General features: G+C 42.8%; 1 protein-coding gene across 1 annotated transcript; it reads left to right on the forward strand.

The window, feature by feature from the left end:
- The first annotated feature begins 169 nt into the window (after positions 1-169).
- On the forward strand, positions 170-20035 carry LOC124192051 (protein big brother-like). The gene is made up of 7 exons (XM_046585187.1): positions 170-1112; positions 1887-2197; positions 4255-4341; positions 6621-6728; positions 16281-16397; positions 18625-18777; positions 18927-20035. The coding sequence occupies exons 2-7, from the start codon at positions 2003-2005 to the stop codon at positions 18969-18971; spliced, it is 705 nt and encodes a 234-aa protein (XP_046441143.1). The 5' UTR covers positions 170-1112; positions 1887-2002; the 3' UTR covers positions 18972-20035.
- The last annotated feature ends 598 nt before the right edge of the window (positions 20036-20633 follow it).

Below are 20633 nucleotides of genomic sequence, written 5' to 3' on the forward strand. Positions count from 1 at the left end.
GGACGGGCCATTGCAAGCGGGAATAAGTGGGCGCAGTCACGTCTCACAAGTCCAGCCCCTTCTCTTTCTGCTTTGCCCTAGATAGCCCGGCCCATCGACCAATCATTTCCTTCCTCTTCATTTCAATCTGCCCTTTTCTTCTTTTCTCTTCTTCTTTTGCCTTTGATTCTTCTCTTCTCTCTGGGCAGCGACTGGACTGGACCTTTACCACCGCCACTAGACACCACCATCGCCACTACTACTATAGACTGGGAGAAGAGCCGGCCCGAATAGCCATCCCATCCAACACAATAGCCCGGCCCGGCCGCATCGAGTCGATGTGTGTTGTGTGTAGACACCAAATCATGGCGGCGCTAGTTGGGAAAACAGTCGAGCTCTGAGCGTTGCCGACGGCGGATTAGAACTACTACACACACAATTCTTTTCTTTACACACACAAGGCTATACACTACACACACTAGCCAAGAGAGAAGTTGGGAGAACCTCTTGGTGGGTGTAAAGAAAAAGGGAAAAAGAGTTTTGCCTACATACAGACCGCAGTAGTTCTTCAGTCGTTGCTCCGGCCTCCAACCAGAAGGACATCACTGACTCAACCAGTCCAGCAGCAGCAGCTAGTGGCCCAGCGGACATGGTTTCACATTGAACAACAACAACAACTACTACTTGTACCTTTGATTGTTTCAAACACAACTCGCAGTGCGCGTCATCAAGTGTCGATTTCATCCTCCCAAAATTTGATTTGATTTGATTTGAAACTTTTTGGGTTTTGTAAATTCTGGTCGTTCATTTATTGACGCAAGTGCGACACACACGCGCCGTGTCGTGAGTGAATAGAAAAAAAGAAGACGACTGCTGTTGTTGGTGACGTCGGTCGGCTGTGCTGGGACACCTGTGCGCGCGCTCCCGCACCATCACATCGCCATACTCTCCAGTGTCCCTCAGTCTCAGTGCGTGTGTCTGTGTGTGTGTGTGTGTTGTTTTTTTCTTGGTTATTTCTAACCGCAGCATTCACCTTCAATCGGCTCAGCCGTGCGAGCCGAATTGGACCTTTTAGACGCCAACAACATCCACGTACAACATCCCCCACCACTTATCAATATATCTTTGAAGCGGTAAGTGAAACAACATTTATTTAGCTCTCGAAAAATCTTCGATTGATTCAATTATAGAAGAAAAATGAACTCGGTATAGGTGGTGTAGCTCATCAACTGTATAAATTGCGTCATTTGACAGATGTCCAATAAGTTAGATTATGTTGATTCGCAATGCTTTGGTCTTGGCTGACCATTGACCAACAGCCAGAGCTCTCAGCCGGTGTACGTAAATGAGATGGCGATCAGTCATTGCCAATTTCTCGTCATCGGTTATATTGTATACAGCCGAAAATCTAATCCTGTTGTTGGAAAAAGAAAAAGAAGAGTCTTCTAGAAATGCTGTTTGCTGGGGTTTTTTGTCACCGAGAAACTAATCTAAAAGACCGTCGTCGTTTTGATACATCATAACAAAAGAGGAGAGAGCATTTCCTCCTCCTCCTCCTCGCCCGGCTTATATAATGTGTAACATGGAACTCGTGCGCTGATGGGCAAACGGCTCGACAGCCGCTTAATCAACACCACCAATCAACAGAAACAATCTCTCCCTTTTGGTTTTTTGGTTTTTTCGAAAAAAATCAAACAACAACCCAGGATGAAATCCCCCCAACCAAAAAATATTTTGAATAGAAAAAAAACAACAAAAATTCAAACCGGTTTCAATGATAGCTCCTGGCTGGTCACCAGTAGCCACACAATTTATTCAACATATCGAACTGTTTCTTTCTTTTGATTCAATTAATATTTTCTTATATCAAATTCTAAATTCAATTTTTATTTTGAAAATATTTTCAGGCTGGAAACTTTTGGTGTGCCGTCGGTTCATTCGAAAATAGAAGAAAGAAAGTGAATTTGTGATTTTGGGACTTTGGCATCATCATCTGGGCGCGTTCCATTTAAATTCGACAAAAATGTACAAGGGAATGAACCAAACGGCTGCCCAGCATCTCTTGTCCAGCATGCTGCCCTACGACTCCATGGGCGGGATGGGCCTCTACGAGCAGACCAAGCCCAGTCTCATGTACAGAGTGCCGCGCGTCATTCCCGACCAGAAGGGCCGATTCGAATCCGACGAGCTCTTCCGTCGGCTCAGCCGAGAATCCGAGGTAAGATCTTGACGGCCAATCTATATAGGCCGCCGTCGCTGGCCTGCTCAAATATTAACAATCACATTTTTGGGGTTCGGCTTTTGGGCCGTCGGAATTGAATTGGTTGTAGTGGGCCAGAAGAGCGTCTCATTGCGGTTTCTGACTGTTAGCCGCAGTCGACAGTTTTTATTTGGTTGTTTTTGCCAATATCAAATTCGATCTACTGTCTATAGAGATAGTAGTAGAGTCCTAGAGAGCCGGATGGAATACACTCTCTCTATAATCATGTATTTATATTTATACACAAATATGACAAGAGATATCTCGAGCTAATCTAACGTGTATATAGGCTTCTTCACGCTCGACTCTCTATATCGACGCGATCCTCCTGCTCAACGGCCCGTTCACCCGTCAATTCGCTATCTCCTTTTTTATATTATGTTTTATATATTTTTTGTCGAGACACATTCCAGTCGAGAGAGAGAGAGGCGTTATAATAGCCAAGTCTCAAAAGATATGAGAAGGCCAAGTGGCTGTAGTTGGCTTTATACACATCTCCGTATGTAGCTTCTAAGGGAAAAGTCATTATGTTGTATTATATATATTATATTGATCCACGGATGGCTGGGCAACTCTCACCAATGTGTTATTGTCTGCAACGGCCGGTGCTGCTGGGCCAAGAAAAAGAAAAACCAACAACACGGCACAACCTCCCGCTGCTGCTGCTGGCCGAGAAGAAAATGAAAAATAAAAAAAGTTCTTTTTTTTTCTGGGGCTGTGTGTGAGAAAGTTAACTCGGCGGGGATTTTCTTTTAAAAAAATCTATTTGATAGAAATAGTAAAAAAAAAAGGCTGGGGCTATATGATCAGGTATAGAGGAAATGTCTGGCCGGCTACAGGAAGGACGGGCGTCAAGAAAAGAACTTGCCACTCGGTCCAACACCAGTGGCAAAGAAATTTAGAAAGAAGAAGAGAAAAAGGCTGACCTGCCCACATTTCCCCGCTGTGCACAATCGCCCTCCTTTTAAAATAGTTGTCGTCGTCGGCTGGGCTCTTCATTTCGCGTTATCATCTGGGCCAGCGGGACGTCTCTACATCCACAGACGGACACAAGAGAGAAATGTCACCACACACCACCGGGGCCATTCAACACACATAACCGATCACTACGTCTTGTTCGAGTCAAAATGTTGGCCAAAAAATCGTCCTATTGAATATTTCGTCTTCAATTGTTTGCTGCCGGCCCCGAAAAGAGTGTTTCTCCATTTTTATTATTGACATCTCGGTCTCGCCTATTGATAATAGGCTATTTACGGTGGCTGGCTGTGTCCAGCGCGTCGTTGAGAGAGAAGAGACGGACTTATTGGCTGTTAAAAGTGCAGACAGCCAACGAATCCATCTCCTGGTGGACAACAATAAAACACGGTCGAAAATAATAAAATAATGGCCCCCAAAAATATAAAAAGATGAAAAGCAAATATATATAAACGACAGTCTTTTACCCCCCGACGGGTATATATCTTCTAACTTTTTCGCATACAAGGACTGCTGGATACTACGCTGGGGTAATGGCTCAATTGATCTATGGCTGGACTCTCTGACTCCTAACTCATATATATATATATACGACTCTTGGGCGCCTCTTGTAGGTTTTCCGTAGAGGGGATGAATGTTTTTGTTGGTCATTTAAAAACTTAAATCGGCGTTCCACAACTGTTAAAAAAAAACTGAAGAAAAAAGGGAAAACTTTCTCCATATTTGCCGGGCCGTACATATACAGCCACCAAATAACTGTTGTTGTTGTTGTTGTATGGTCATTGGCGTGTGGTTGGTGGTTGGCCGCAACACTGGCGGGGGGAAAAAGATGAAGAAGAAAGACTCGGATGATCAAATGCAGTTGTTATAACGATGCGACGAGAAAATCGAGATGTTTGGCCGTTATATTACTATCAGATGATTATTGCGGTGGGGCTTGTTTGACGTTTACACGTCCCTTTGTTGGGACCCAATGATTTTTCAATCAAACATTTATTTTCTGTTTTTAATTTAATTCGTTTTCATTTGAATTATTACAGGTGAGATACGTTGGATTTCGGGACCGGCCGTTGGAGGAGCGCCAGATGAGATTTGCGGCCGGATGTCGAGAAGGACACGCTGAAATCGTGAGTTTGACTTAACTACTGCAATTTTGAATCTTAAAAAAAACTAAGGCCGTCTAAAAAGTTGTGTGTTGCCTCCGTTGCGTGTGTAAGAGAGACGGCCAAGTGGATAGAGCTAGGGAGAGAGAGGCTCTATTACGTTTTGTGTGTGTGTGACATGAAATTGATGAGACGCTAACGAGCTGTTTGGCCGCCGCCCTGGCTCAAACTCATCGGAAGACGACGACGACGACGTCGGTGGGAGCAAACGTCTCGGGGGGGATTTGGCTCCCCTCAGCAGTGGAGTAGGATCTCTCCTTGAAGGAGTGGTGGGGAGTGGATGTGTGTTGGCAGCGGTAGCCAATAGGCGGAAAGGAGAGAGAGGGGAAGAAGCCAACAAGAGAGAGAGAGATCACAGTTAAGACTCGACTAAATAGACGCGATGACAGCAGCGCAGAAGGGCGAAAAAAAGGAAAAGAACTGCTGCCCGATCAATATAAGATCCACCCCACCACCACCACCAGTTCCATCCATCCAGCGCAGAGAGCCAAGAGTCTCAAAAAAGAGAGAACTAACGGATGTGTCCGGAAGAAAATAACTTGATAGGAAAGAGAGAAGAGATGGACTTGCGCTGTTTGATGCTTTCACGCAACTTTTTCCCCCCTCTTCAATCTATTACACGACGACCGGATCCATTTGATTCCGGCCAAGAGTCAAAATGGGGAGGGAGAACTTCTTTTTCTTTTGATGACGAGCGGCCCGGCGTTTTTGGACCAGTTGGAAATCTACCAAGGAACGAAACAAAAATTGTTTTTTTATATTCGTTTGGGTTTCCCACGTTTTTCGACGCCAGAAAAACAGAGAAAACACAAAAGATAAACCCACACAAACATTCAAAACGTGAAAAAAAGGAAAGACGTTATCGACCAAGACTTGTGTGCAGCAGGATGTGCGATAAAAACAAAAACCGAACCGCAAACTGTCAAATTGGAAAATCCGCATCCTGCCGATTGAAATCCAATCCTCATCTCGTTCGAGAGTTTTAAGTTTGACAAAATAAAACAAAAAAATGAATTCGTTTGCATCGATTTTTACAATATTTCAGCCGGGAAAAAAGGGTTGGGCGTCGAGGATCCCGTCAACGCCTGGGCCAATGAGGAACGACGGAGAGCAAAGAGTTGGGATGAGACAACGCCGCCGGATCAGTAGCAGCAGTCGCATACATTTTTTTCCAGGAAGTGTGAAAAATGTTGGGTCGGGCCGGTCAAACGGAAACAGACACACACACCATATAACACATCAAATGTGTCTCACACACACAAAAGAGTTGTGAAAAGATTCCCCTTCAAAACGCAAAAAAGAAAGTGGGTGGAGTCAAAGAAGAAAGCGGCGCCTGAAATCAAGGCGCCATGATATTTGGCGTGATTGTGAATGATGTTTTTTGTTTTGTCTTTAGTAATAATAAGAGTGACAGAGAGAAAGAAAGAGCAAAGCCTGAGCTTTTGTCTTTGTTACATATACGTCGACGTCCAAAATCCAGCCCAAAGTCACGCAAGGCTTCTTCACGTTCAAGACTTCTTATACGTATATAGCCCTTAAAGTTTTTGGGTGGCCGCGGCCGTGTGGCCACATGTATTCAGAAGAAACGCCGACCAACCGAGCGACCGACCGAGCAACTCGAAGAAACGGAACAGGATTAGACTGTACACATAGAGGGAAACACCCAAGGAATATCTGAAAAAAGAAGTCGCACAAGTGAATGTGTACTATAAGAATATATAAGGAACTCACTGGCGAAAAAGACATTCAAATGGTTCGGTCGGTTATATTCGGTCGTCGGTCGCTAGACGATCACTTTACACGCAGCCGGAGAAGTACTACATTTTCGGCCGGGGCTATTGTGTGTTGTTCTTTACCCGTACAGTCGTCTTATTCGACAAGGGGAAGGGAAATGGATATGCTCATCAGGATATCTCGTTTTCTCAGCGTGTCCGGATCACTGCGCCGAGCGTCTTGTTTGTTTTTCTCTCTCCCCTCAGACTGGTCGTTTTTCAATATCAGTTGTCTTTAATATAATGAGCCGCTGCTGGATGTGCATCAAGACGACAATGTTGTCCGAATGTTGTGCATTATGGCTTCTCTTTTCTCTGGTCGGAATTTGACATACATGTACCATCTCTCTCAAATGAAATGATCATATTATTTGGCTAGCGTAGTAGACGTTCTATCGATTTCCAATCTCTTATGTAATCTGTTTTTCAAATTTTTCATTTGTTTTCTCTCTGTTTCCTTCCACCATATAGGCTATTGTGGCGACGGGCACTAACTTCCAGTTAGTCTTCGGACCGGGCACGTGGGGTTTCAGCAGCGACGCCAACCGCGATTGCGATTTCGACAAGGAGCCCGGCAAGGTAAGACACACCACTCGACTCTTCTTCTACAAATGCCAACAACAACAACAACAACCCAAAAATAATAATAAGAAAGTGTATAGGGGGGAAAAAAGGGCTTTTTTCGTTACTGGAAGGAAACCCGAAATTATAAGAACATTTTTCCGTTGTCGTCCGAGAGAGGGGTGAAATAAAATAAGAAGAAGACACAGCTTTAAAAAACAAGTATAGAGAAGAACATGTATGGTATTCAGCAGCGCAGTTGACGATAGAGAAAAGTATCAGAATTCACAAAGTCTTGGAAGGGGGGCGAAAGAAACCCGCAGCAAACAAATATATATAATTTTTCGGGCTGTGCTGCGCCGTATAGTCTCTTCTATATTTCAATCTATAGAGACTTGTAACGATTGGAGCACGTCCAGCTTATATACAGCTCTCTCTTAAACTTTGGTGGAACGACGACGCGAGTTATATTGTTTTATTGTTTTGGGGGTTGTCCCGTTTAAAGAAAAAAACTGATTGCAGCAGCCCAGAAGTCGCACACACACAAACACAATGGAGAGAGACAAATGCCTCCGCCGGCCATATAGTATCCTCCACACACACACTGGAATAGAAATATATAAAGTCATATCTCCTCTCTCTTTTTTTCCTATATGAGTAAGACCGTCGTAAAAAGATAAAAAAAAACCCCAAAAAGATTTGAAAGGAAGAAGATGAAGAAGCGCCAGCAAAGGGTCACGACCCTGCCCCAGCAGCAGCAGTGTCTCTATGACAAAAGACGGACTGATGTGTGTCTTGTTTACAACCCTCCTTCCCTTTGGGCTTAAATGGCTGGATGTAGTATATATCCTCCGGTCGTAAAACATAACAGCACAGAAGAAGAAGAAGAAGAAGAAGAAAATAACACAAAAGAGCATTTTTCAACACACACAAGACAACTAGCAACCACCACAGCAACACCACACAGAGCCACCACCATCACCAGAGGAAAAGAAAGTTGACGATCGCGCTCGCGCCGGTTCCTCAGTCCATTTCTCTGATGCTGGTCAAGGAAAATAAAGGCCCGAACTATATTGGCCTGGCATGGGCATTTTATTGCGATTTTAACGAGCCAAACAACCGTGCCCATTGAGAGAGAGAGAGACGGTCGCAGATGAGGAGAAATAAGAAACGCTCTCGTCGTTTAGACGCCAATTTGTGCATTTTCCCTTTTTTTATTTTTGTGTTGGCAGGTCAGCTGAAGGCCAGCGCTCGTGTCTGGACATCTTTTTAGGCCTACGCCTATAGTGTAGTTGAAACTTTGTCGCCAAGAAAGGACACAGTTTCATAAATTGCAGTTGAAATACAATAAAAGAAGAGGGACGCTATATATTCTTGGTGGGCCAGAATGAAGGGGGGGGGGATGGTTGGAAGGGGGTGAAATCCGAGAGAGAATAAGAACTGGTTATATATATTTTATAGAGCCTCCACACGACGATGTTGGACGAAATACGATCGAACGGACCGACACTTAATATCTAGGTCTCTCTTATATCGCCCCCCAAACTGCAATGATATGAAACCCTGCTGGCGATATCAAACATGTGTTGTCCCCCTATTCAATGTACACTCGACAGTACATTTGATAATCATCTTCTCATGAGGTGATGTACAAATCAGGTAGAATTTGATGCGTCTGAGTTGTCCGGGTCACGTATTATATAATCAAGTGTTATTTAGCCTACTCAGTTTACTGCTGTCCTAGTCATCATATATAATTTCACTCTGTTACACCGGTGCGACCCCACACACACACATTCATATCGGATCATTTCACTGCCATTTTTAAATATTTTAGACCACCACCAGAGATCATTTCAATCTTCTTATTTATTTCCCCTACTGGCTGATTGAAAATGAAGCCGAAAGTTTAGTCGAGCCGATTTTCGCAAAGTGAACACGGCTGTGTGATTCTTTTATTCTATATTCCTTTACATGAAAAGATTGAAAGAGGTTTTTAGTTTTCTTCACAATTTCCTCTTCATCATCACAGCACCCCCCTGCGAATATGCACAGCACCAGGGGATAAAGAGGGAAAAGGATTTCAGCCTCGGTTGAATCAAAACGCCCAGCCCAAAAAACACCGACAAACATTTTTTGAACCCCGCGGCCAGCATTGTACCTCGTCGTTTACATGTCGGTGCGGATTAAAAGAGAATCTCTTCGGGTAGGAGGAGGAACTATGGGGAGTAGCAGCAGCACGCGCTCTCCGTTCAAACACAATTGAATAGAAATTTCTTTCTCTTATTGACGTGTAGACCATTTTACTGCCCATCTCTTTTCTTTTTTGGATTGTTGTTCTCTCCATGAATGGCGGATATGAGGGGGGGTCCCAACACATCAGTAGACACGTATACCATTGATTGGCGCTCTTTAGGGCCAATCAATTAATCATATTTCCAAGGGGTTGCCAGCAACAGCTCAAGCGCGTACATCAGCAGCTATATAGGCTATTAGGATGCCGACATCTCTCAATCACAACAGTCGGCCATCAATATGAATGATCTGCTCGCCATTTTTCATCGGTGTGCTGCTGCTGGCCCCCCTCTTATATCCACTCGAGTGACTCGCCGATGTTTCTCAAACTGCACAATTGTTGCAGTTATATTAGTCCCCCTCCACCGCCTGGGTTTGATTAGGGCGGCTCATCCCCTCTTGCTGGTCTTTTGTAGATTCTAATGAAATATCATCATGTACTACAAAAGCCTACGACGAGATCCGACGCGGAGATATAGTCGAACCTTTTTTAAAAAATAAAAGCGCCGCGCATAGCGATGCCGGTAGCCACCACACATGTATACGGCAGGATTAGAGAAACCTTTTGTCGTCCCCCCTTTGATAAGAGAATCTAAATATGTTTCAGTGTGTCTATAAATACATGCCTTGAATGAGTTGAATCGCTATCAAACGAGCCATGTTTAATAGTCGCCAGGAATGTCGGTGAATATAACTAGGGGGGATCGGAAATTTCAAGAAAAAGTTAGAAACAGGAATGTTGAGAGTTGAACTATAAACCTCCGTTAGTATAAGCGATATCGAATTCATTTTAAAATTGAGTTGGCCAGCAGAAGACTTTCTATCTATCGACTCGGTTGATATCAGCTGGTTGTTGGGGATACATTTTATTTTTAGCTGATAGGCGATAAACGGTTTGGCGTTATTGGTCGGTTTATTCCCTGCGGGGGGTTTGGTTAAACTAGAGTATCAGACGAACGCATTACATATATATATCTCTAATATACAGCTGCTATATTTAGCCGTATTACATATGGGTGTGTGTGTGTGAGATATGTAGGGATGCCCACGAGCGCCCACACTTTTTTTTTTATTTTATTTTTTCATTTTTTGGTCAACCGAGAAAAAAGAAAATCCACTCGGAACAACATTTATTATAACGCGCGCCGTTATACAGTTTAAAAAAAAAGGCGCGGATTTATTTCCTTTTTTCAAACGAAAATCCCACAGGTCTGCTATTCCCACTGTTGAGTGTTTGGCAACCCGTGAATAATTGAATCTCCATATAATATTATATAGGCCTTGTTGTGTATATAGCTATTGCTCCTGGAATAGTCTCTCCACACGATCGTGCCGGGCTTGATTCGAAGGCTATACCTCCTTGTACTACCTTGAATGTTACACACAGACGTTCCTTATTTTTATTACATCGATATAGCCATAGGCCATTTAACCGCAGAAGTAATGCCCTTTTTGTTATGACGACCACATCACCCGAAAGAGATGCGATTCCGGAATGCGTCTCGTCACAAATGTGCAATAGCGATAGAGTATTAGCCTAATGTACGCACACAGTCGTCGCCAGCAACAGCGCATGTTCTAATAATCCAATTCTCTCCAAGAAAAGGTTGTCCAGTCATTCGTTAAATCTAAAAATATCAGCACCCCCCACCAAATACATAAAGATAGTCTAATCTGGCCGCCGGTACACCAGTTAAGGGTTTCCCTGTCTAACGACGTTTGAATTTGCGGCACTCGAACGGTCGTCTCCCATAATCCAACGCCAAAAAACAAACGAAAATTCCAGCCGAGAAAAAATGCACGTGAGAGAGAGAAAGAGCGGAAATGTCGACGTGATTTGAGCGTTCACGAATTGTGTGTCCCTGACGGTCCCTTTCATCCGGTTAGCGCGTTTCGTTTTTCTACCGAAAAAATACAAGAAACTTAAACAGGCGCCTGGCGCCCAGTAGAAAAAAACAAAAAAGAAATTATGATCCGAGACACAGCAGTGCTCAGAGCGGACACGGCAGAGTAGACAAACACATTTATCGGCTAATATCCTTCCTATACTCCTTGGTCCGACTCTTGTACGTAATATATTTTCGGCGCCGGACTTCCGAACTAAACAAAAAAAAATATCTCCCATAGACGGACTCTGGCCGGCCAGGCAGCAGCTATAATGTAAGAAAAAGAAGGGAAAAGTCGCCAACATAACAAGAGCAATTCAGTGGAGCGAACGAATATATATGAGAATAGAATAGAAGCAAAGTGTGTCTTGCTGCAGAGGAAGGACTAAGTAGTTATATAGCATATAGCTTATATGTCTTGAACCGAGAGAGAACTCTGCCGACGGCCATGGAACAATCGCCGGATAATTGAGTGCAATTAACTTTTTTTCTTCTTTTTCTCCGGACTCTATCCATAGTGTGTACGTGGGGGGAAGACCTACACACAATCACCTATAGACGTGTGTGTGCTCCCCTTTTTTCTTCTTCTTCTCTTTTTAACACAACAACTGTACACTCCTGGCTGTTGTAATAGCCTGAGACACACACACACACCGCCTCTTTCATATCCTCCGCGCGTTGCTGGCCGTCCTGTGTATAGCCCCTTGAGGCGACTGGAGCTGGAGTTCGAGGTGTTATTACTATCCACTGTGTGTGTACAGGCGAGCCTGGAAGAAGAAGGTTCCTCCGCTTATTGCCGACTTCCGGAGTTGTTTCCATAGTCCTCCCCGCTGGGCTTCCACAGTCCGCCATCTTTGTTTCTTATATAGATTGGCGTCGTCGTCGCAATCTCGACCATGCACAGACAAAAGTTTTCTCTTTTTTTCTTCTTTTCTTTCCGGTCGTGAGGCAAATCATTTGATGTTGTTACGTAGTTAGTTGTGTAGTATATACTGTTTATTGTTGCAAGCCAAGACTATCCGGCTTCTAATACCAATCCAAACACAAGTTGATTTTTTTATTTGTCGCTGCTGTTGGATTTTTCGATCGAAACTTTTTTGGTTGTTCCTCCTATGGCGACACATCCGCGTGTGTGTTGTAACGACGCACTTTGTGTGTGTGTGTGTGTGTGTGCTGGCCCCCAAGAAAAGAAGGAAACTTTCTTTTAACTTTTATAGCACTTTGTTGTTGATCAGGGAGACATCAACTTCCGCTCTTTTTTTGTTACTCTTATATCTAAAGCTTAAACAAAAAGAGGATGTTCTATTATATTATATAGACACTCAAATAATCAAACATAAATATTAGTTTCTATACTAGCTCCTTTTTTTCTCCTATTCTTTTTTAATTGTCCTCCCGGGCGATTATTTTCCACGACTTTCAACTATATACAAGACTATGTCTTTTCCCTATGTGTGTGCTGTGTGTGTGTGATTATAGACCCCGGGATACCGGGGTTGGGCAGGGGGTCCATTATCGTTCCCCCGCAGTGCGCCCGCTCCGTTCCAGACACTTTTCTTTTTCCAACCTTCATGGAACCCGAAAAAATAATTTTGTTGTTTTTCTTCTTCTTCTTCTTCCTTTCGCCTTTTAATTTCTTTTTTTTTTCCACCTTGAGGAAAGGGGGGGGGGATGTGTCGTATTAGCGTCTCTTATTGCCATCCATCATTGGCTGCTGCCGTGTGTAATTATTTAAAAACTGGGGGAACAAAAATTTATATTATAACAAGTTGCCGCCCGGAAGAAGCGCATTGGTCGCTGGTATTTTTCATTTTAGCAGGAAAAATAAAAGGGAAAGTAACAAACAGGCGTCGGGCGGAAGTTGGAAATCAGATTTTCCCCTCTTCTTCTTCGTCTAGAAAAGTTGTTGCCCATTTTATAAACGTCGAGTATGTATATATCTATAGCTGCTGGATGGGAAGTGGGTGGGGGGGGGGGGATCGATAGCAACTGGGTGATGCGCATGTGCGTCCAACCCGACACCAAACAAAACGGACGGACGTGATTGGATTGGGCGCGGTTCGGTCAAGTCCGCCTCCCACCCTATGAGCAACTTTCTTTTCTTTTTCTTTTCGACTCTGCTGGACGCGTGAAAAACAAGAGCCGACGCTGTTTTCGACGGGCGTCCGTCATCACCGTCCAAATTGTTCCGGGAAAACAAAAAAATCAACTGCCCGCGATGAAACCCGCCCGACATTAACTGTCCAATTGACGTGATAAAAAACGTTCAGGCGCGCCGCCGTTTGGTTTGTTGGTTTTGCGCCAGTGGGCGGCGTCGTCGGCGTTTCTTTTCTGACGGGACTTTTGTTTTTTTGGGACAAACGAAAGAAAATATACAAACGGACCTAAATATAATCCTAGCAGCTGGACTCTTTTTTTTTTGTATACAACCGGCCGTCGTATCTTCTCCATTTTGTTTTGGTTTTTTACACCCAACAAACGGCCAACTAATCGCTTCGTAAAATAAAAAGGACAAAAAACCGACCACCATTTCCCGGGCCGTGTGTACATTATATTTGTTTATCCTTCAAATTTTCGTTGTTATGCCGACCCTAGTATATTATACACACAAGAACAAAACGCCCACACACACGCACGAGTATATCGATTACATCATTCGAATGAATTAATTTCGAAAAGATGGAATATAAAAAGAGCTAGTCAAAATGTCGATGACATTTAGATAAAAAAAAGAAATAATAAAACGACGGACAGAAATCTTTTTTGGGGTCCGTTCGAAAGCGGATGGATGTCGAACATTCCGACACAGCAGACAGACGAGAGGGAGGCCACCTTCTTTTTTATCTTTTATTATTTCCTCCGTCCTATTTTTTAACATTATATGATGTAGTCTAGGGGTTTTCTTATTTAGTCGCTCTCGCTCGCTGCTCAGATGTAAGGAGACGTGTCTTGTTTGTGTAATTGGATCTCCTTTTGTTTGTTTGTTTGTTTGTTTTGTTTCTTTTCTATTTTCCTCTTTTGTGTTTGTCGGGAAAAATTTTCTCCATTCCATTGGGTCGGCGAGCGCGCGGCCAAAGTTTCTTTCCTTCTTTCTTCTTCTTCTTCCTTTTGTTGTTGCGGTTGTTATTGCAACAAGACGGACACGCACGCACAACATCGACCTTAAACTTGATGCCTTTTGCCTACCTGCCTCATTATGCAACGACTCCCAACAACGCTCGATCGCGTCTCTACCTGCGCGCCAAGCGCATTCTATTAATAAATAACCAAAACCCAAAATACCTAAAGGAAATTTTGGCGATCAATGGCTGGATATTTGATTATTTTGACGGGGGGAATAATCGAAGGATATGCCAAAAAAAGAAATGCGGGAACGTCTGTACGATGAGATGACCAGTAGTCGCGGTGGATAGCCCAGGTGTTCACGATGATGCCGCCTGGCACAGAACCTGTCCAATTGATTTGAATTTCTTCTAGAAAGAAAATACCACGCGGGGAGAGAGGGACAATATCAGCAGCTGTCGACCCCAAAATCATTAGACAGGCCACGTCAAAACCAGTTTCTATAGCTCGTCCTTCCAACTGGAAATCGTTTCTTATATTTCGTTTGACTGTTGTCGTGATTGCTCATTTACATACGCAGTAGTACAACACGGTGCGTATATTATAATCAACAGCAGCCACCAGTTGACATGACAAACTCCAGCAGCAGCAGCTCCACTGCAGCTCTCTTGTCCGTCACAGAAAAGACTTGAAAAAGGTTCTGGCCAAAATTGTCCTGTGCGCGTATACCTGAATTGAGGTTAGATCGTGTGTGTCCAACAATCAGGTGTATTAAAAACCAACAAAAAACAGGTGTGTTGGTTACAAAACAACTCCAATCAAAAAGAAGAAGAAGAAGAAAAAGTTTTGTCTTTTTGATTGAATTTTCGCTGCGACCGTGTTGCAGGTTAACACGCGCTACGATCGTCGATTTAACCTTGCGTGAATGTTAATTAGATGTGACCGCTGATACGTCCATCTCTCTCTGTATACAATAACCCGATTGGCAGAAGAAGAAGTTACTCCCCCCCTGGTATTTTTGTGTGTCTCGGTAACTAAAACAGAAAATTGCGGATGGCATCGGCAGATGTTTTCGTTACGCGGTCGACTGCGTCCGACAAGTGGGAAAAAGAATAAGAAAAAAATAAAACATTTTCCCTTAGCTCTAATGACCGGCCGTGTACGTCCTCCTCCTCCGCCAAATGTCTTTTTGTTTCATGAAAAATAACAGCGCGCCGAGTCACTCCGTTTAAATATTTATAACGCACAATAGCATATAGGCTACACATTTCTTTTTATTCTTTTCAAAAAACAAGTTTGCCGAGGAAATGAGCTGAGACACAGCAGCGAGCAAACTGTTTTTGGCTTGTATTGTTTTTTTTTTGGGGGGGGGGGGGGGGGGTTTAATAGGTCCAGCAGCCCAGCACAGTAGAACAGTTGATGGTTGGGAATGAATTGGTCGTCCTCTTGATGAGTCGAGATTCTACTGCTGCCCTTCTGGGGGGAGGTTATATAGTTTCTTTTTAAGGGGTGGACAACAACACATGAACGGCCAGGGCTACTACTATACTACTAGCTTATAGATATCTAGATATATCTTTACCTGGGCTGCTGCTGGCTATGGGGCCAGGTTATATTCCTGGGCGGCTATTTCGAGTTAATATACGTCACTCTTGGTATTCGTATTGGTGGGTTGTTTTGTCAAAGTCGAGGAATAAAACAGAAAGAAAGAAAAGAAAAGAAAAAAAATATTTAAAAGACGAAGGGTGGAGGAATAAGGACAGGTAGAGAGAAGAGAAGAGAGAGAAGGGGCCATCTCTTTTGCTCATGGCGTATAAGACATGGCCGCGCTGATAATTTGTCCGCGTCAACTGTCTTGTCGACAGGTCATTTTTATCAATAAGAAAGAGACGAGCTTGAGTTCGAGTTGTGTGTATATATTTCGTCGTATAGTAGATAATACGAGAGGAGGGAAAAAAACAATGGCGTTGACTATATCTGTCTCATAGCAGCGACTTCTCCATTCGGCCCTTCATTTCCTTCTTCTTCTTCTTATTTCTCCTTCTTCCTTTACAACAACACAACAACTCGCAGCGCCCAGCAGTGTATTGATATTTATAAATGACCGCTGATAGAATCACATTTCCATCGTCTTTTCTTCTGTGTGTGTCCAGGGGGATTTTATTTTTTTATTTTTTAAAATTTTTCCAGGTCGGAACAATTTTCTTTTTTGTTTTTTGTTTTTTGTTTAAAAAAAAAAACCATAAAACCGAAATGTCCATTTGAGATAAAAACCGAAATGAATGAGAAGTTCTAAAATAACTTGTATATTCAATCACCCACGCAGGTTCACATCAAGTCACGTTTCATTTTGAACGGAGTTTGCGCCAAATGGCGGGGATGGCTCGACCTGGACCGCCTCGACGGTGTCGGATGTGTCGAATTCGACGAAGAAGCCGCTCGGGTAAGTTTTGTTTTCTGCCTTTTTATCTTATTTTTATCAAATTTGATGTTTTCACACTTTTGGGTTCTCGGTCGATTGAACGATTTGCTTAATAGCCTGTCATTATGTCTGCCCGCACACAGTATGTGTTGAATGACGTCAATTGAGCGTTTTGCGGGAGATGCTGAACTCGTCCATCGCCAATTGTGACGTAATGATGATAATAACAGCGGTCGGGGGGTGGTGGGAGGAGAAATAGGCAAATATTATAAATGAGCTTCGTAGATACGGTCTGTACGCTCCTATCACGGATATCTATCCTAATAACATGAAAAGAGGGAATAAGAAATAATCAAGAAAATCGAGCGGTGGAGGTTTGCGGCCGCCGTCTGGAAACCCGCAAACCCCGTCGCCACCACCACAGCGAAAGAGTCGCACTTTGACGGAGGTGGAAAAAAAAGAAAAAGAAAATTGGAGGTGAAAAATAAGTATAGAAAAGACGATATGTACAACCGCACACCACACACACACGGCATATATATATATAAGGCTACGCTGACTTGTCTGCACACCTTCCTTCAATTTTCTTTTTTGTTGAAGAAGAAGAAGAAGAAGAACGGCACGCTCAGACCAGGAGCTAAATACACTGTGTGTCTATTATTTTTACAGTTTTTCTAGAGCTATAACATCAGCCAGCCAAGTCAGCCCAGCCCAGCGCAGGGTGTACTATAGTCTATATACGGCGTGTAATATTCAATATGCACGCCATCAGCTAGGCACCGGTGATTGAATAGCCTCTAATGATAGAGAGCTGTGCTCAGTTTGCCTACCTATTTTTTCTTCTTCTTGTGGTTAGGAGACCGCGTCGTGTTATTCCCCAATTTTCTTCCTTCCCCCCCCAAAAAAATAAGGGGATCCCAAAGCCCAAAAAGAACATGGAACTGTGCGTTATATATTCTCCTTGTAAGAAACGCGACCGTCGGTTCCGATATGACGGAAACGTACAGTCTACAAGGAAAAGAAAAATGAAAATTCGGTAGCCTTTCTCTTCTTTTCTTGTTGAGCGCCACCGTATTATGTACAGCAGCCCATCTACAAGAGAGAAACAACTATAAATATATCTCAAATATTCTTTCTTTCTTTATTTTCAAGTTCCTTAATCAGTCGACGCGGCGTCGAAAAAAAGATGAGAAAAAAGGGAAAAACAGTTTAGAGATACACACACACACAATTGTGTTTCGGGCTACCGGTTATATAGGGTTATCTCTCTCTCTAGAAGTGGGTGGTACTCGTCTTTGGTGTCGACATGTTTTTTTTCTGGAAAGAAGAAAAAGAAAAAGGGAGTCGGGAAATTGGCTGTGAATTTCGTGCCCGACGCAGCGGCGCCGGTAGAATATTTCTAGGCGACCGAGAATAATAAGAGCCGCGCTCACTAACCGCTTGCACGTTGTGTGTGACCGAAATAATCACATCGCCGAGGCCCCTCACCGTTTCTGTGTCTGTCTCGGTTACACATTTCCCTTCCAAAAATGAAAATAAGAAGAAGAAGGGAAATAAATCATCAGAGAGAAATATCATCATGTGATAGGCCAAAGGAGAGACCTAACCTGACCCGTCACGCCAAACACGCCAAACGACGATCAACTCAATAATACGTAGGTGGTAGCTACCAAACAGAAGAAGAAGAACCTCGACTCTCCCATCAAACAATTACCAGAGCTAGAATATAATAGAAGCTGAGCGTTTTGAGAATGTTTCACGCAATTGAATGTTGATTCAGTCGGCTCAATTTCCTTCCTGGATCTTTTTGTATTTATTTCAATTTTCTCCGGTGCTGGTGCCCGGCGAGATATATCAATTCGTCATCATCTGTCCGACTAATCGTCTCCGTTTTTCTTTGGCCTCCGCAACTTGAATGTGTTTACCGGGGGCCAATGGGTGGCAATGAAAATGGTCGTCTAATAATAGCGATATGGTGGTCGTGGTAAAATAATAATAAGAGTCGATCAAGTCATTTGATGCCACCACCACCACACCAGCCTCTTAATAATAGTGCGCCATTAAAAGAACCTGATTCCAGGCAGCCCGGCCCCTATATAGACACACATAAAAGGCTGTTTGCTATATATACTACTAACCACTTTTAACTATTATATCATCATCATCATTTGATGTTTATTTTTCTTCTTCACATGAATAGAAAAATAACAAATTTATTAACCGTTTATTCCTTTTTGTGTGTGTTCAGATTGAAGACGTTTACCGGCGGGAACAAGTCGAACGTTTCAATCAGCGCCTGCGCGAATTCGAGGAGGACCAACGGGCCTATCGCAATCATCACGTCGCCGCCGCCGTCGAACGCCAATCCCAATCTGAACACAACAATCCAGACATGGTCGATGTGAGTTGATCAATTATTATTATACAACAATTTCTTGATTCATCGTTCACATTTCCGGTTGAGAAACAAATGACATTTCACTTATTTGTTACGCATTGTCCGACATTTTCGTCTAATTTTCTCCTTTCGGAAATGTGTTGATTATACAGGCGCGCAAGAAGATGGATCTATCCGCCGGCCACGCCCCTCACTGAGTATTAAAAGAGAGCCGTCGGATGCGGAGACATACAACACTATACATAAAATATATCCGTCGATTGTTTTTTTTCCTTTTTTTTCCATCATCTGCTGTTGTGTGTGTGTGTGTGTGTGTGTCTAATTTCATCTCAACCCAAACAGACAGTTAGATGATTGCCGTCTGCGTGTCCGTTATTCAGTTGCTCTTCTGTTTTTCTTTTTCCTCATTGCGATGACTGAAACAATTGTCTTTTTTCTTTTTTTTTTTCGTGTGTGTTTAATTGCATGATAATGATATATCATATATACGCGAGCGATTCGGACCGCTAGTCAGGTCACACTTGAATTCAAATTTCACAACAGCGCCAGAATTTCGTGCGTTTCTTTTTTTTACCCAATCTCATCGTCATCTCATTTTCTTCGTTCGTTTTATTCTTTCCCCTCGATATATGGACTGTGTGTGTCTTGGGTTTTCTATGTTTTTTTTTCTTCTTGTTAATATCACAATTCTCCTGAAACGAAGAAGAAGAAAATAGTAACTTGAACTAATAACATTTTCAATTGAAATTTATTAACTGTATAATAATTCGGCGTGTAAACTGCAAAGAAAAACACATCAACCACAGCGCTAAAAAAGTTCCTTTCATATCCATCATCCGGAGTGTTCAAAATGAAAAACCTGCAACGCTTCCTCCACACTATTACAACACCTCAACCATTTTTGTTTTCTTTCTATATTCTGTTTCCCTATCGCCGTGTTGATTTTGTACGCACGCAAAAATAATCAGCAGAGTTTTTGTCCTTTTTTTTTTAAATGTCTTTTGCGTTCGAAAAACTTTCCGTGACGTAATAAGAATGACAAATCATTAAATTCAAACTTCATCTCGAAAAATGAATTTTTTTTTTAATTTTTTCGTGTGTGTGCGCGTCTTCGGTGTTACATGATGATGATGACCGCCGTTTCGTTCGTTTCAACTCCGCGTTATTGATCCTTTATTGCGTGTTGTTGTACAGTGTGTGTGTGTGTGTGTGTATGTGTTTGTGTGGCGTCCACATCAAATATACCGTATACTATATAACATTTCATTGCCTTGATAGTCGTTTTTTACTATTTCCAAAGAAATAAAATCAAAAAAAACATTGGTAACAGTTTCTCCTGGCCAATGTTGTTGGCTATGACACAAGATTGAATAAATAAATAGTAGAGAAAGAAAGAAAAAAACAGCATTGAGGAGCCGAGCCCCATGAGATCGTTGCCAAAGTATCGGATATCTCTCGGTGGTTCATACTCTTGTAGTACGCGTCCTTCAAACGGGGACACTTGAGAGATGCTTGGCTATTATCTTTTGGGTGTAGTACTCGATCCATCGGAGTTGTTTGTGTCTATTTCGAGAGGACGCCGCGGCAAAAAGCGATCCGGTTCCGTATGGGACAACGGACGTCTTGCAACAACCAGGAGAAAATTCACAATAGCAGGAAAAAAGAGAAAGAAAAACGTCTTCTTCTTTTGGTTATAAGGAAAAGAATAAAGTATAAAAAAACACGGATATATAATTGGCCGGTTTTCTTCTTCTTTTACTGTGCGTTTTATTTTTTTTTTTTTTGGTTATTGTTGTGTCCGTTGTGTATTATATTGTCCATCGCGGGTTTCATCAGAAAACTCGAGTTGTAATTTTTCG

Source organism: Daphnia pulex, chromosome 4, assembly GCF_021134715.1.
Source record: "Daphnia pulex isolate KAP4 chromosome 4, ASM2113471v1".
NCBI classification, from domain to species: domain Eukaryota; kingdom Metazoa; phylum Arthropoda; class Branchiopoda; order Diplostraca; family Daphniidae; genus Daphnia; species Daphnia pulex.